Source organism: Anas platyrhynchos, chromosome 5 (assembly GCF_047663525.1).
Source record: "Anas platyrhynchos isolate ZD024472 breed Pekin duck chromosome 5, IASCAAS_PekinDuck_T2T, whole genome shotgun sequence".
Taxonomy (NCBI): Eukaryota; Metazoa; Chordata; class Aves; order Anseriformes; family Anatidae; genus Anas; species Anas platyrhynchos.
In genome coordinates, this window is record NC_092591.1 from 61,748,095 (window position 1) to 61,764,717 (window position 16,623).

Below are 16,623 nucleotides of genomic sequence, written 5' to 3' on the forward strand. Positions count from 1 at the left end.
TGTATATGTTTGCAGTCTGGGCCATGCATGATATCTAAATGATCTACTGAATAACAAAATCTATCAACTAAACAGCTATTCACCAACTTCTTAGCCAAGTCTCACATTGTCCTACTTTACCAGTATTATCAAAATGTTTATCTTTAGTTGTATGCTTTCTGACTCCTTTCTATGTCTCCTGAAATCTATAATAGGATTAAAATGAAGCAAGGTTTGTAACAAGAGGCAATACCTTTTATTAGAACAACTGATACATATCTCCCTAGACCATCAGGGCTACAACCACACAACCACTATAATTTAATTAGTCATTTTAACACAATTGGAAAAATTGTAGTGACATCAGCCAAAGCATTTGTGCATACTTTTCTCCTACAGAGATCAGGCAATGTCCCATAATCCTGCACTAACACGTCTGTCTTTATTCATTTCCATGACTCTCACAGAAGTCTATCAAAGGAAAAAAAGCTTGTTCATCTCTCTGCATGATAAAATAGGTACTAACTTAAAAAAAAAAAAAAAAAAAAATTAACCTGCCACATAACTGGCAAGTTTTCAACAGAATAAAAAATACTGCAGAGATTATCTGAGAGTCTTTCTTTCAAGATGATCTTTTCATGCTGTTTTTCAACATCCAGAAACATGTCCTTTCCACGAATTCCAAAACATTTTACCCTAGAACTGCAGCATTGTGTATCTGTGTATCATTGTGTATTATTTCCCCCCCAAGAGTTTTTTGGGAATTGTCAGATTCAGCAATGACCTAAGAAGTCTTGCTGCACTTCCCTGGTATTGTGCTGAAAGAATCTACATTTACTAATTATGTATATATAGCTGTGTAATCAGGAGGTAAAAATTGAAACACCACCTAATATATACAAAGCCAGCAGTTGAGAAAGGGCAGTTCCTGCACTCTCAGATATGATTTAATTAATCTTGCAGGGGCTTTGGCAGAAATGTAATTTGCCAAACCCAGCACATTTTTCACTGCCAATTAATTAAACAGCTTTACTAAGAAGTGTCCAGTAAATTAAAGAGCTGCAAGCCTAGAACTTTACATTATCTAATTTTACCACAAACTCAGCTACTGATATTTCAGTAGCCTTTCTATATGCCCTTTCAGTATGCCTTTTTGATAATCATGAAAATATATGTGAAAATGAGATTTTGAAACTTGTTTTCCACACTCTTCCTTAGGGCTGACATATTTCTGTCTCATTGTAGCTCCTAATTCTCCTCCTATGACCTGCACAATTACTCAGTGACAACAGCAAGACACAGTTCCCAGCTCCAGCTATCAATAACATCAAGTGTCAGTATGCTCTGCACTGTGTGTCAAAAGTTGCTTGAATTAGTCTTCAAAAGGCTCTGAATCTTGACAGAAGAGGATAAGAGCAGAAATCTCTTTATCCATTCCTGCTTATTATTTGCAATTTCACAAGCACGACTTCAAAGTCTGGCTACAAATGACCAAGGAAGGTGAGCCAAAACAACATTGTCGCACACAAGAAGTGCAAAATGTATAACAGAAGACATGACTTCTCAGCTACAGGACTGTAAGAGTAATGCATTGCTTGTACTCTTTCCATCTAAATCATCTCACATGCTCCTAGCACATGAGACAGTGTTATGTGATTTTAAGCATTCAGAAAGTCTCTTCCCATCCATGAAGATTCACGTTTTTCTTGTAAACAAGTACTGTCCTGGAGAACGAAGAAAAAGTAATATTCCCTTCATAAAACAGTGTTAAGAACATGCTTGAGAACATGAGCCATGAAAAACTAGTAAAGGATTATAACTTTCCATGTTACTATTCTTTTTTTTGGGGGAAAAAGAGACAAGAAAAGGACCCTTTGACAACTTACCTACTTTCAAATGACTTCTAGAAATCCTTAATTTTTCCCCTAATGTCCTGCCTTGCCCTGTCTCACCCAGGAAGCAAGATAGCATGAAATTCTATGAATTTCTATGGACTAAAGCTCAATTATAAGCTCTGATTTAAAAAAAATAAAAATAAAAAAAAAAAGTCCTGATCTTTTAATCTTTTGAATTTAGCTCACTTGGGAATAAAACATATATGTAATTTCATTTTTCATAATTTTCATCATTTCATAATTTTAATCATTTTAATGTCCCTTCTGATCCCTTGTCCTGAAACTACCTGTCTGCAAAAAATCTGAAATATCCATAAGAAGTTTTTACATGTTAATCTGAAAAAAACACATTTTAACAAAGTTCTTTCCTGGGGAGTGAGGGAGACAAACACGTTGAGGCAAACCTCTGAACTTCCAGAGATATTCTCATTGCTGGAGATCATAGAATCATAAAGGTTGGAAAAGACCTCCAAGATCATCTGGTCCAACCACCCCCTACCAGGTGTCTTGTAATATGCCTGTAATAGGTCCTGTAATATGCCACTATATGCCATTAAAAAAAAAAAAAAAAAAAAGTAAGGTTTCACTACTTCAGAGAAAACTGCACACTACCCTGCACTTTTTAAAAGAAAAAACCTGCAAGATACACTTTTAAATCTAGCCATCTGTGGGTCTCTCTAATCACTGGGAACATCTTACCCACCTTTCCTAAGAGCCCATTACTAATGTTTGGTTTCACCTGGTATTTTGCATTTGGAATATTCAAATAGGAAGGCAGTTATATAGCTCATTCCAATTCGGCAGATTTCTGATTTCTTGTGTGGTATGAAGTTATGTCTATACCATACTAGTTACTGGAAAAATAAAAACATGCAAGGTTGTGGAGCATTCACATGCTCTGACAATGAAATCCAAAAATCTATGACATGTAGGCCACCAGCTAACTTTAAAAGTGGTTAACGGGTGACCAAAGCCCTCATAATCAAATCACTCTCAGTGATTTTCACTTGTCTCATCCTTCAGCTACACAAACCTCAGTTGTTTTAGCAGCTAAGAATTAATGCAACAGATTACTTCATTCAGCTCTAATCACCTTGAGCTTTCAGTTTCAGATATTAGCGTCAGTCAAAACCACAGTAACTTCATTTCAGACTCAATATATATCAGCTCATATACACCCAAAAGCTATAAACAAGTTGTATTTTTCAGTTCTGTAATAAACATTTTACTTATTACTCAGTAAGAGCTCAATGACAAAAGTCCCTTTCTCATGATTGACAGACTGCATGCCTGTAACATAGAAATTATTAGAGCATTGTTGTTCTTACAAATCAGGCTGGTTTCTTTATGAACAATAGATTTTTGGTCACTCATATTTAAGAAGTCTTCAAGAAATTTTTATTTTCCCAATCTCAAAAAATTTTACACTTTCCCCCTTCTTTAGATTCTTTTTCTGGAAGTAAGTCATTTGATTTAATGTGCTTTGAATAAAGGATTCAAAGCAATTTATAAACTATGTCTAGGCAATTTTACTTAAAGCACAGAAATAAAGGTTTGTTACTTGTTAAAGATTTAAAAAAAAAAAAACTTTAATAAAGTAACAACTGTTGCCACCAGTCTCTCTGGAATATCTTCTCTTAATGAATGGATTCCAGGTGCCTTGCTTTCTAAACTAATTTAAATAGTGCAAGCAAATTTACACTGCAGTATTAATTCATTTAAGCAGCTGCTTAAATTAATATTTCTGTAAATCATTATTTTTGTCGTAGTTGCACCTTGATCTAGGCCCCAGCTGAGTTTCAGCTTTTTAATGTAATAACGTTTCACAGGCATAATAAAAATTGCAGCATATTGTACCATTTTCTGAGCTAACTGCATTCTTTTATTGCAGCAGGAAGTTTACCTTTGTAAAGATGATATCACTGATCTCCAGCAAAGAACATAAATTCAAAAGCTGTGGCTTCTAACACCAGTCAAGAAGCATCGTATGGATAGATGCAAAGCACAGAAACTGCCAGAGTCTTCAGCCTTTAGTGAGGCTTCGTATCAGCATATATACAGGAGACCCATTGTTCCAACAACTCTACAAAACAAGGGCCTAATACAACCTCAGAAAGTGAAAGGGTTGAAGAAATCCTTTAGGCAAATGATGTGCTAAGATGTACGGTTGTTATTCAGATACCCCTTTTCCAAGAAAGGCTACTACATGTTAAAGGCATCTTCAAATTTTTGTCTTGACACTGAATGTGAATTTTAAAGTAGAGTTATTCATAATGTAAACTGCAGGATAACATTATCAGACATACCAAGATAACGATTTTATTTACCTTAAGTTTCATTAAATACACGTGTTAATCTAGCCAAACTCCATGCCTGCAACAGTCCTTCCTGCATGGAAATCCTTCCTACATGGAAACCCTTGACGTAAATCAAGCTGAGCTTTCAAAGCACTTTGTGCATAGTCCAGACATTCTTCCCTCTAGAAACCTCAAGTGTCCTTGTTGAGAACCAATCTCCTACTAAATCATTCTACTTCTGTCCTAAACATCACCAGGGCTGGATACACAAATAGGTCTGCATGTATAGTACTAACATTGTTCTTCAGTTTCCACTCATGCTCACCTCTCTGTTTTTTTAGGGATTTTCTGTATTAACTATTAGGTCAGTGTTATCTGTAGTGTGTATGATTTTCTGTAGCATCCATTATCTGTACTATGCATCATCTTTTTGCTTAAATTCTAGCATGGGTGAACCAAGAGTAACCATCCTTTCTGCTACAGCGAGCTTTCTCCTAAAAACTGTGTGTTCAAAGGCCACATGAAAAATAACAAAGCTCTCTTGGGTACAAGGACAGGTAGCTGAGGAATAATGAGAAGGATAAAAATTCTGATCACTTCTGATCTGTCTGCTCCTCTCTGAATGGGACTGCTCAGGCAGCTGAGACCCAAGAATGATCACTACTGGTGTAGCAGTGGATTAGTAAGTTAACATGTACTGAACAAGTAGACGTTCTAAAGCAGTTTGAAGCAGCAACTACTACCTGTGGAACACAGGTTACATAAATCTCAATTTATTTACACACAGTGCTCAGAGTAAAGGGACTTCTTTATTATCTGTCTACATTAAAAGCCTATTTTGTTACTGTTTTGTTCCTGGAGCTCTGTACCTCAATGTACAACAAAGTAACAGTACATTTATAAAAGTCAAAAAAGTACTTGTAAGTGGAATAATAACTATTATAAACTAGTATTTTAACCAACTGATTTTACATTACTGTAAATATAGCTAAGTAGATTCATCTGAAAAAGCTAGTCATCGGAACAATTATGCAGTAATTTAATTGTAATTAGAGCAAAGATAAACTTGTTTATCACAATGAAGTAATGTTTCTTTCAAGGGTGCTGTAAGAGAATAGTGCATATATATATATTTAAAGATGTGTGACTGGAAAGAACAATAATTATTCTTGAAAAATTTTGAGAAAAATATGCCTTCTTAAAATGGGCAGTTTTCTACATCTTTAGAAATGAACAGTCAGTTCATACTTTCCCTTCACCAGTTAACCAAGACAGTATTTCCACATCAAAGCCAAAACTCACTCAGGACAAATGGTTTAAACCCTGTATAGAAGTTACTCACATTACATCTACACTAATTATAGAGAAAGCTTAATATTCAGTTATCTTTAAATCCAGGAAAAATGTTAAAACTCTCTGCTTCCATTGCCTAGTAAACATCTTACTGACTTAATTTTCTCAATAACTGTCTAACACAGATGTTCTTGTTACCCTGCCTTGCTAGAAAACCGGCAAGATGAAAGAGCAGTGAATAAATAAACAATATTCCTAATGTCTATAGTAATTAAGCACTGCAATTACTTCAGAAAGTACACCACCTCCTTTTAGCCCACCTCCTAGATAAACGTTCCATTAGAAATGATAGCTCTTGCTGTTTTCTTTTAAGTAGCCTTCTAAACACTTTAAAGGCTGTGAAATCTAATTAAAAATACAGAAGGGAGTGAGGTGTTTTCTTATTGGTGGTGGTGGTGTTTGTTTTTAAGTTGTTTGGAGTGTTTTTTAAAATCTTGTATTACCTAATCTGAATTGCTTGAACGGCAAGCTTTATTTGTTTGAATGAAGTTTATCATTAAAAATCCAGTTCAAATTGCACTGATGTTTTAATGCACTAGGTGGCATAATGATATTCACATTAGAGCAAATTAAATGCTTCACTACTATCCGTATACATAGCTGAATAATAGAAGCAGCCCTTTTTGTCAGATAACAAATGGTAATTTTTGTAACAACAGAAATGCTAATATTGATAATCCTCCTTTTTGTTCTTTGCAAGAGTGCTTCACATTTTTAAAAGAATAAAATCATTCTTATTTAAAGACAATATTAAAACCCAGTGTGGTGTTCATGTCAAAATACTGGTCTTCTCATTTAGTACGCTTTCCATTAATTCGCTATGATCAGAACACGATGTTTCTTCTAAATACACGTACAAGAATGGTGCAAAATAAAAAAAAAAAATCCTGCATGCTATCCTCCTTCATCTCTATAAACTGGCAAACCTGGGCACTCATCAGCTGAAAGATATTTACAGATAAAGTAGCATTGTACTGGCCTGTGTTGTTCCGATTCTAGTAGCACTTGGAGGGACATTAGCTTCATTTAGAGAAAAGTTCTTTGTTTCTTTTGATGTGTGAAATATCCTGTTCTCCCTCCAAGAAACCCACACATGTACTGGACCAACATAACATATGTATCCTAAGGAACACAATTTTAGGCAAAAAAGTTGACAAACTGATATCCAAATAGTCCTGCTATGAATTTTTACCTGTTCAGTCAGATGAGTAGGGTTAATGTCCAGCCCCTCATATTCACAAAGATGTTCTAAGGACTGAATGCCCAGGTGAAAGTGAACTACTGAAATCAGCATTAAGGATTTCCATTAAAAAATCCTTTACACACTACTTCATTCCTGATTGTGACAAAGTTTACCTTGAGCAACTTTACTTGTGGCCAACATTAGAGCATATCAAAAGACATACAGGCTTGAGAGTTATCACTTTTTCTAGGACTCGTTTCATCAGCTTTGATATGGGTCACATTAAATGCATGTTGACACTGCCAGGAATTGGACCAGGTGAGTTTAATCAATCTTTTCCATCTCTAACTCTATTAATTCCACTATTATTTTGGACATAATGAAAGATCCTTTTAGACTGATTCTGGTGTCAGTCTGAACTAGCATTATGTCAAAAAAAATTTAAGTCATCTTCATTTACTGTAAGCTCAGAGACTTGCTTTTTGCTGCAGATGTTCTGCCATAGTTTGCTTGAATTCTGGGCACTAAATTACAAGATACGTCAATGTAAAGTGGCAGTGAAATCATTTATCATTAACTTGAAGAGGCCATTATTCAGCTGTGGAAGATGACTGTTACATGAAATGCAGAAGGATGAGATCATGATTTAGTGACCAGGAGAAGTGTTCATTTTCCAAAACAGCAATATATAACAAGAGTGAGAAAGGAATAAAGTATAAGCAGTTGATACAATTTTATATGGATAATGTTTTGATGTTGTCCCTCACGGTTAAAATTGGCTTTTATGAGACTTGTTGCTGATTAGCAGACTTTTTTTTTATTGGATGACTTCTATATCTGTCCCGCTTCTTTCTGTGAAATCACAGCTCCCACAAGTTAGCTCAGTACCACAAGCAGATAACCTACCTGAGTGTCGGAAAAAGGATTGGTATGAAGCTTAGAGTCCAGTAATTATTATTTCCACAAGTGTTTGGCATGTTGTTTTTTTTGTTTGTTTGTTTGTTTAGTTTTGCTTTGGTTTTGACGTGGTCACTAGCATATTTGGCTGCTTTATGAAATTATCTTCTCTTAGAAAGCCTTTTTGTGTAAACAGCTGAATAGGATAATGTTATTGCTGGGACTAATTTTGTAAAGACTGGAGATGTGTTCAGTACAGAAAAAGCGAGCATAGAATGAAGCACTGTATCAAATACCACAAAGTTATCAATTTCTAGAAGAGATTAAAGGTGGGACTTCTTTTTTTGATGCAGTCAGTAAAAAATGCTGAAATGCCTACCTTTTCCAGCTGGTGCATCCCTTCCTCTACACAACAAATGGATGCCAATGTTCTCAGTGTCTGGGGATAAAGGCACCTGAAACAATCTTGGCGACAGATCTTAAAAAGAGCAACTACACCTCCTTCCTGCAGGGGAAAAGCAAAAATCATAAAAGCAGCACTGAATGCTTCTCTAGTATTTAAATGAGATTGTCATAGGGGGAGGGGTAGATTTCTTTAGTAATTTATCCAAATTAGCTATCATCAAAACACCAACAAAGAGGATATTAAGCTCACACAGAGAACTCAAGCTGATTAATGCTTATACACTTAATAATGAAAAAGTAATATAGCCTCAGTGGGAGGTATACTTAAGTGACTGACTTTTACCAATTACAAGCACAATTTAAATTAAACTTGACATTCATGTGAAAATGACAGAGATTGGAGTGATATTTAATTGATAGTTCAACCATATGCTATTAGTTTAAAATAGATTTGTTAGCAAATATTTCACATTCCTCTACATTTCTGATACCCATGCAGTATTTGCCTATTGCTAAAATATGAAAGTGATCACGTGGCTGAAGAGCTACTGAAAATGTCAAAATAGGTGTCAAGTTATACGAAGATATGTAATCCACATACTCATCATCTAGCATGTAAAACTTATGTTATTACACATTTTTCTTTAGATATGGCATATAAAAAAAAAAAGGGTATATATACATCCCTATAGTAGCAAGCCTTCCTAATTTCCAATATAGCACATACACATGTAAATATTAACAAAGGCCACATAATAAATGAAAAGATAAATATATACAATATATGCACTTCACTTTTTTGATGGATTTTGTTAAATAAAAATGTTATGCCGTCAAGTAGACTACAGATACAATATATTACATACAAGCAAACACAGTGAAAAAGAAAGCATTCAAAATATTAATCACAGATGAAAGATCTTGGTCTAAAATATTCAGATTGCGAGACTGAAATAATTTTAAATGGAGTCATGGACCAAGCGTAATATACACTCTTCAGTTTAAGACTGCTTAAGTAGCATCTATATAGAAATATCTTTCAGATCTACTGGAATAATTTTTCTCCTAACAGTTTGTTATTTGGAAACTCAATGGGTTGTGTTGACAAAATCTCAGGAATACAATTCAGAACTATTTCCATATTTTTGTACTATCTCTGCTGGAATATAGTAGAGAATAATATAGTAAACTAATCTGTTCGGTTTAACAAAAATAGATACCAATTTAAAATAAAATTAGAATTAGACAAAATTAACACTTCTGTATTTTCAGGATAGAATTTTATGTGTTCGCATATGTGTGTCATTTCTACGAAATCAGTGAAAATAGTAAATTTAGTAAGGTTTGCTAAGAGTAAAATTATTTGTGGAATTGTAGGAAGTGCACGTATATCTGAGTTATTTTATGTCTTGTATTGCTATATATAGCCTGCTGCATGCAGACATTTCTTTTAAAATAAAAGGCAGTACACCAAAACTGACATTTTTCCTTCCACAAAAGGATATTGGTATTTCACCCATGTAGTAATTAAACTATTTATTAAAAATTATATAGAAAAGACCAAGTACAGCATTGTCCCCAAACCAGAGGTAATTAAGATTTCTTGAGTCTTATTGTTAGACTGAAAGTCCTCACAGTTTAGTGGGATCAGAGAAGATCTGATTCTCTAGTTTGGTTATAATAAGCAGAAGTTTGTGGATGACACTAGTAAAGCTCAAGTAATATTGGCACATTAGCTTCAAGCTTTCTTTATGACAAGTGGGTGCCTTGCTTTTTCCTCTGATGGACAGGAAGCGATTTATCACTGCATTCATCAGGAGGAGATCCAAACCGCTTATTTTGTGCGCTGAATGCCATTACCAAGTTGTAAAATGTTGATCACAGGTAATGAATCTAGAGAGCTGTAAGCAAAATAGGCAGGAAATACTGTGCCTGACTCTGTGGCTTGTCAAAAGCACCCAGCTGCCCTAAACTTTACTGGAATCTCAGCATCCCCCAGAAATTATTCACCTTTATCTAAGTTTGTCACCTGTGCCTTTTGCAAGGATGACAGAACTACTCCATCTGATAGGAATAAATATAAGTTGGTCAAATGGGTAAACAGCTCCATCCAAAGAAACTTAAGAGCACTGAGTTTTGCTTGCTTTGGAGCTTAACTTGAAGTACACCTTTCCAAAAGATCCCAATATATCTAAGTGTGCTTTTATTTATCCTTTGCAAACTTTTGGTTAAGAACTGGAATTGCCAAAGTAACACATTAAACATTGCTCTTGTGGTAATGCAAGTTTCATTCAGAACAGGCTTCTCATACTTTTTTCAATGACAGGACAACTTGCTTTAATGTTTGATGACCTGTTTCTCTCCTATATTGGATTAGTAGGAATTCAATTTCCTGGAGACATCCCTGAGATGCAGTTCAGAAGGACTAGCAGTAGATAACAAAATCACCTGAAATACAATTGCAAGTATGTGAGGGAGGTCATGAGTATAAAAAGTCACACTGTGCACGGGTTGAGTGAATAAAGAAAAAAGGCATCCAGCTCTAAGGAGTAGTATTTTGCAGGTCCAGCCTTACATGACTCAAAATACAGCAAATTCCCATCAAGCCTTTCCTTGGGATGGAGGACAACATTTGTTACTAGCTCTAAAGAAATCTTCTTAATAAATACTTGCTAGAAATGGAACTGGTATATAAATGATTTGCTGCACACCCCTATAGACCACAAACAGTAAAACATTTAGGCTCAGCTACTCCAAAGAAAGGTGTGATAAACAGCTATGGTATATTTGTTTTACTGCAAATAAATACTATCTGCATTTTTGCCTCTCTCTCATTAGAGACTATTAATATACTATCTAGTCCAATAAAATTAGGATTACACTAATTGATCAGTGAAATAGATTTACAAATACTTTTTTTTCTGTATTACTATGCCCCGCCTTTTATTTCAACTCTGAAACTCGCATTTTTAAGGATTCTTCTGGCTGTCATGAAGATTAATCAATTTAAAACCAGTATACTTCAAACAATGCTAATGTTTTCTACAGGTGCTTAAGTACATGCAAAATTTGCCCATGGAAGCTGTCAATGCCCCATCCCTGGAAGTGCTTAAGGCCAGGCTGAGATGGGGCTTTGAGCAACCTGGTCTGGTGGGAGGTGTCCCTGCCCATGGTAGGGGGTTGGAACTGGATGGCCTTTAAGGTCCCTTCCAATCCAAGCCAGTCTGTGATTTATTTTATTTTATTTTAAGATCTTATTATCTTGTAACACGAAGGTAAGAATTTTAACCAAGACAATAATTTGCAGGTTTTAAAATGAGAGATTCTGGGATCAAGTCTCACAGACAAAGATTTTATGAATACACCCCTGCAATGGATGCAGCCCTAGACAATGATCCAAGTTAGTCACATCGTTTTATGCTTGTGTGTCAGGAGACATGAGAAAAGGATTTTTAGGAACATTTGCTTCCAAATGTAGGAAACTGATCCACAGGCAAAAGCTTGATTAAAACAGTTTTTTTGTGACTGGTAGTTGCTACAAGTGCTGCACTGGCTCTTCCTCTCTTCGTTTTCTCTTTTTGCACTTAAAATCATCTAAACTGATGGAGTTTCCATTATGCTGCCACCATCATAGACAGCAGATGCACATGACGTTGTTTAAAACTCACATCGCATCATTGATTTTTCTTTTAGCTCAGAATTCAAGGATTTTTATTAACATTATTATTTATGTTTCTTCTTTCTTCCTTCATTTCTTATGTTGTCCTTGCTACTACTCATTTATGTTAGAAACCATCTTAGCCTTTTAACTTCACACAGAGAACAACTAGCTGGCTTAACAGTGTGAGACAACATGACTCTTCCAGGGTAGATCTGTTACATGATGAAAAAAATAATTAACATCTATATTTTAACTTTGACTGCAAAGCCCAAAACAGTTTCCAGTGAGTCAAAGGACGCCTCCAGGTACAGTAAAACTATAGGTGGCTTTTCAGCAGAGGATGTTTTAAAAAGCAGAGACATTTTAAATTTTGGTAACAGTGTTAGCAGGGGGAAGGAATGGAAGGAGAGAGACGATTGAAAACCTTACCAAGATGTAAAGCAAGAAACCAGTTCCAAGTAGCTTTTCAAAATTAACATGGTTCTTGGTTTCATGTCCAAGATTTTGATGTACTATAGAAGCATAATTTATGGCTTAAGGCACAGAAGAACACACTAATACAACAATCGACAAGATCACAGATTGTCATGGAGAGTACGATTTCAAGTTTGCATGAATAGCTCTGTTGAGTTTTGCTTTCACTATACAAACATTCAGCTTCTGTCTAGGATTTTTGTTTTGTTTTGTTATTTTTTACAACAATAACTCTTTAGGGAACTTCTGTATGTATGGGAGGTCTTGAGATCTTTGCAAATATTGAATCCATTCCCATCCTCTTAATAAGTAGGCACAGCATCAGGCTGTTTGTTTGTTTTGTTTCTTAATTTTATACATCACCCTGCATTTTCACTGTCATAACTACCTAATCCAAGTGATCAAATGCAAAACTTTGGTCTGTTATTGTTCTTCTGCCACCTTGCTCACTGATGCAGGTAACCAATGTCATACAGAAGGCGAAGGATGACGGTGAGTCCAGACAATTGCATTTCAGTGCAAAGAGCAAACAGATGCACAGGATGGGTGACACAATCACCACTATAGTTTGGCAACCAAACACCACTTAAGGTTCTTTGCATAAGGACATGCATTTCCTCACTTGGAAACGATTTAGTGCATCCTGTGACATATCCATGTAATGATAGTAATAAATTAATTTAGTGATTTATGGAAGGTCAGACTTCATTTCTGATAAATTGAACTGTCTATAGAATTATCATAATGACAAAAAGAAGACAATCAATTTTCTCCAATTTGTAAGTTCTGTACTTCCTCAATACTCAACATTTTAAAATTGTTTTTGGGTACCACTGAGTGGAGCTCAAATACCAATTCAGAAAAAAATAAACCTCTCATGCTCTTGCCAAGATCCACTACACGAGTCTACCTCATTCAGAGCCTTAAGAACAGAGTAGTGTTTTTATGGTGCAAATGTCCATCTGTAGACAGAGCAGAAAAAAAAGAATTAGCTGGTGCTATTAATCCTCATCTCCAAGCAGGACAAGGGGTTGGCACAACACTCCACAAGCAGAAGCTTGGGGAAAATGTTTCCTTCTATATGTACATACTAGGAATTGGATAACCCTATCCTCAACCTCATAAAATGCCTTGCCTTTCTCACTTTTTCAAGATCCAAGTGTCCTCAAAGGCACTCTGCAGGGATTAACAGTATCACTGATCTTGGTAGAGTGATGGGTTTATACCCACAGCAAGCATCAACTGTTGAATGAGTAAGAGCACATGCTGCCAGAAGTAACCTACACTACAATGACAGCCCTCTGTAAAAAGACTTAAGAAAGACATGTCAGAAAGACTTAAAAGGTTCCTGTTCCTTTGCTTGCCCACACAACTTTAGTCTAGATCCCTCTTCTGTAATATTCAGAATTATCAGCATTAGTTGGGCACTTGAAACTTCCATTTTGCTTGGTTTTTGGTGACTAAGTGAATGATGCCACCTGAGCTGCAAGAGTGCATACACCTCAAGAGAGGAGAGAGAGAGGCAAGAAAAAAAAAAAAAAAAAAAAAAGCAGCTTTCCAGTGCCTCAGAGGAGATTATCAAGATTTCATAGCCAGGCCTTCTATAGCAGTACCCGGAGGGAGGAAAACAAGTATGGACATAAATTGAAACAAGAAAAGATCCAGATAGATGCTGTGAAATACCTACATCAAGAACCATCAACTGACAGGAGACTTCTTGCCTGCTATCTTCTGTCTTTTACATGCTCAATTTATTTATAAAACAATAATAATAATAATAATAAAGTTTCTCAGATTTAAGTTTTGTTGTTCTTTAACCTAGATTTTATCAGTCTTCGGAAATACAGAATTTCATCTTGTCCTGTACATTTCAAAACTCCCCACCACTAGTATGTTCAGTAAAATAATCCACTTGTATTACTATTTTTACTCCAAATTAATCCATACATTCCCCTTACCTTAGCTATGATGCGGCAAAGGTGAGCACCTTCCTGGGTAAGGCTGAATAAACTATTAATCGCCGACTCAGTGATGTACACACTATCCGACAAATCTATTTGCCTCAGTAGGTTCTGTGTGATATAAGACAGTAAAACGCAGTTACTTCCAATGAAAAACGTGAGTATTATATTTAAGATGAGATGGAGCAGAAAGCCTAGTCCATTTAATCCATACCATGTTCCTTCTCACCCGGATAAACTAAAAGCAAAGAAAAACATGGGCAGGAGTCAGATCAATCATATTTTAACATATTTGCTATCACATTTAAATAGATGTAAACAAGAATAGTAATATTTCAAAATAAATATGATCAGAGTAAGAAAACAGGCATTTGTTTGAAACCTTTTAATAAAGAACTCTGCAGTTCAGTAAATTATTATTAGATTTGGCCTGGAATTGAAATAAAAACTTGTGAAGGCATCTAACTGTCTCGGTGCAGAAGATGTATCACAATGTGATAGAGGATTTTCACATTATTTATTAGCAACATTGCCTTACTCTTTCTAACACAACTTACTAAAGCTCTATGATCATCAGTAGTCTTAGTTAAAATGGAAGAGTGTCACTGATCAGTAACAGGAATACTCAGAGAGCAATCGTTTATTTCACAAATATACGAAATAGGTTAAATATTTTATCTTTGTAAATAGTTATCTTGCTTTTGTGTGTGTGCCCTTGCAACTGCACAGATAAACACAGCTGCTGGTAGAACACAGCTTAATTTTATTCTTTGAAAGCACATAATCATTAGAAGAAGAATTGTTAGAAGGAGGAAGATAATCATTTACATATTTAACACAACTTTGAAAGAAATGCAAAGAAATATCCCAGATTTTACACTATTATTGATATAAAGCTCAGTTATCTTCCTTTTCAGACGCTGTGTTCTTCCACCCTTCACATCTCCCTTTAGAAAAATTCTTCTTTAAAAGACATAACTTACCAGTTCACATTATTATATGAATCATTTTCATGAATAAATCCCAACACACTGATTGGAACATAAAGCTCTTGAGTAAATAGTCCTAGCCTCTCACCTAAAGAGTCTGCTCCAGTGTGGTCAACTATCCACAGACAATGTGGTTGTATAGCAGAAGTGAGTATGACTAGGTGGTTCAGAAAACAGTTATTATGTTTTGTTTTGTTTTTATAGATGACCTCTCTCCCAAGTCATCAACAATAGGAATATAGATTGGATGGTGAAGAACCCTGCTCTCTTAAAATATATAGGGATTAGGGATCGGGATTTAATGTCTCAGTAAGCGTCAAAGTATTCAAACAGAACTATTCACAGTCTACAACTCCTCTTCAGATTAAAGGCAATAAGCATCAAAACAACTGAATTTGCAATATGCAGTTATTTATGCACTTAAATTCATATGACGCATTTCATGTAGTTCTCATAAATCCTAACCAAAGTGCATTAGCACGTAGCTTGTTAGCTTGACTATAATTCTGCAAATATATTCTGGAGACTTTCAATTCCTAGCAGTGATCTTTTAAAACTATTGGGGATGTTTCTGAAAGAGACACACATTTTTCTGCAATCTTAAAGCATCAAGGTACATTAGAATTTAAACAATACCATACAGTGATTTTGCTTCAGCACAGTAATAAATACTGTTTAACTATTTCTTTTTTAACAAGCTTTTTTTTTTTTCCTGCTCAAAGTTTCAACATAACATCACCTCTAAGACATATACACATGATTTGAGCATAATTAGTTGGGTTTTCTTGGTTGTTGTTGGTTTTGAGGAAGCTGGTACAAGGGGATAGCTAATAAGATCTCAAGAAACTAGTTTAAATCAAGACAGATTGGTTAGACTTACAGGTTATTACCTCAAGAATGCTCTAATGGAAAAAATTTAGAGCATCTGTAACTTCAGCTTAATTACTCTGTGTTTATCTACATGTAATCACCACTAAATGTACACATCATGCCTGCAATGCTTCTGGGAGGTTATACATACATACACACACAGACTTTGCTCTCATTGGTCCTCACACTATGGATGAAGGAATTATTCAGAAACTAGTAGATGGTTATGAATTGGATTTATTTTTTTTTCTACTACATACATGTAAGAGCTTATTTTCTGTTTTGATGCAACAAGAAAGCTGATAGTCATATATTGTATTTTATCACTACTTCCTAGAGTCTAAGATATGGTTAAAATGTCTGGTGTAATAATATGTATATGAACATCTTCTAGACATTTTAGCTTTTAGTAAGAACTGTCAAGAGCAGGATAGACTTTGTGTGTGCACATGCATGTGTGTGTGTGGTTTCTAAAGAAAAGCAGCATCTGCAGGGAGGGAAAAGAAAAATGGGTCCAAAGGTCTAATAAAGTATGCATTGTCCAGAAGCTATCTCCCTTGCACTGAGAGACACCTATCAGGAATGATAATTAACATAGTGAGCCACAAGATCATTTTGTTTTGAAAACAAATCAGGTGAACATGCACCTAAATCTCTTT

The 16,623-nt window shown here is 35.3% G+C and overlaps 1 protein-coding gene across 8 annotated transcripts in view; it reads right to left on the minus strand.

Moving 5' to 3' along the window:
- The window catches only part of INSC (INSC spindle orientation adaptor protein), a 134,891-nt gene that overhangs the window by 44,208 nt on the left and 74,060 nt on the right, over nt 1–16,623 (minus strand). For 7 of the 8 annotated variants that reach the window (XM_072039333.1, XM_072039331.1, XM_072039332.1 and 4 more), the window contains 2 exons: nt 14,103–14,216; nt 7,984–8,109 (listed from right to left, as the gene is read on the minus strand). In XM_072039333.1, coding sequence (XP_071895434.1) covers nt 7,984–8,109; nt 14,103–14,216 — 240 coding nt within the window. The remainder of the gene's footprint in view (nt 1–7,983; nt 8,110–14,102; nt 14,217–16,623) is intronic. The other variant, XM_072039329.1, reaches the window with a different exon arrangement.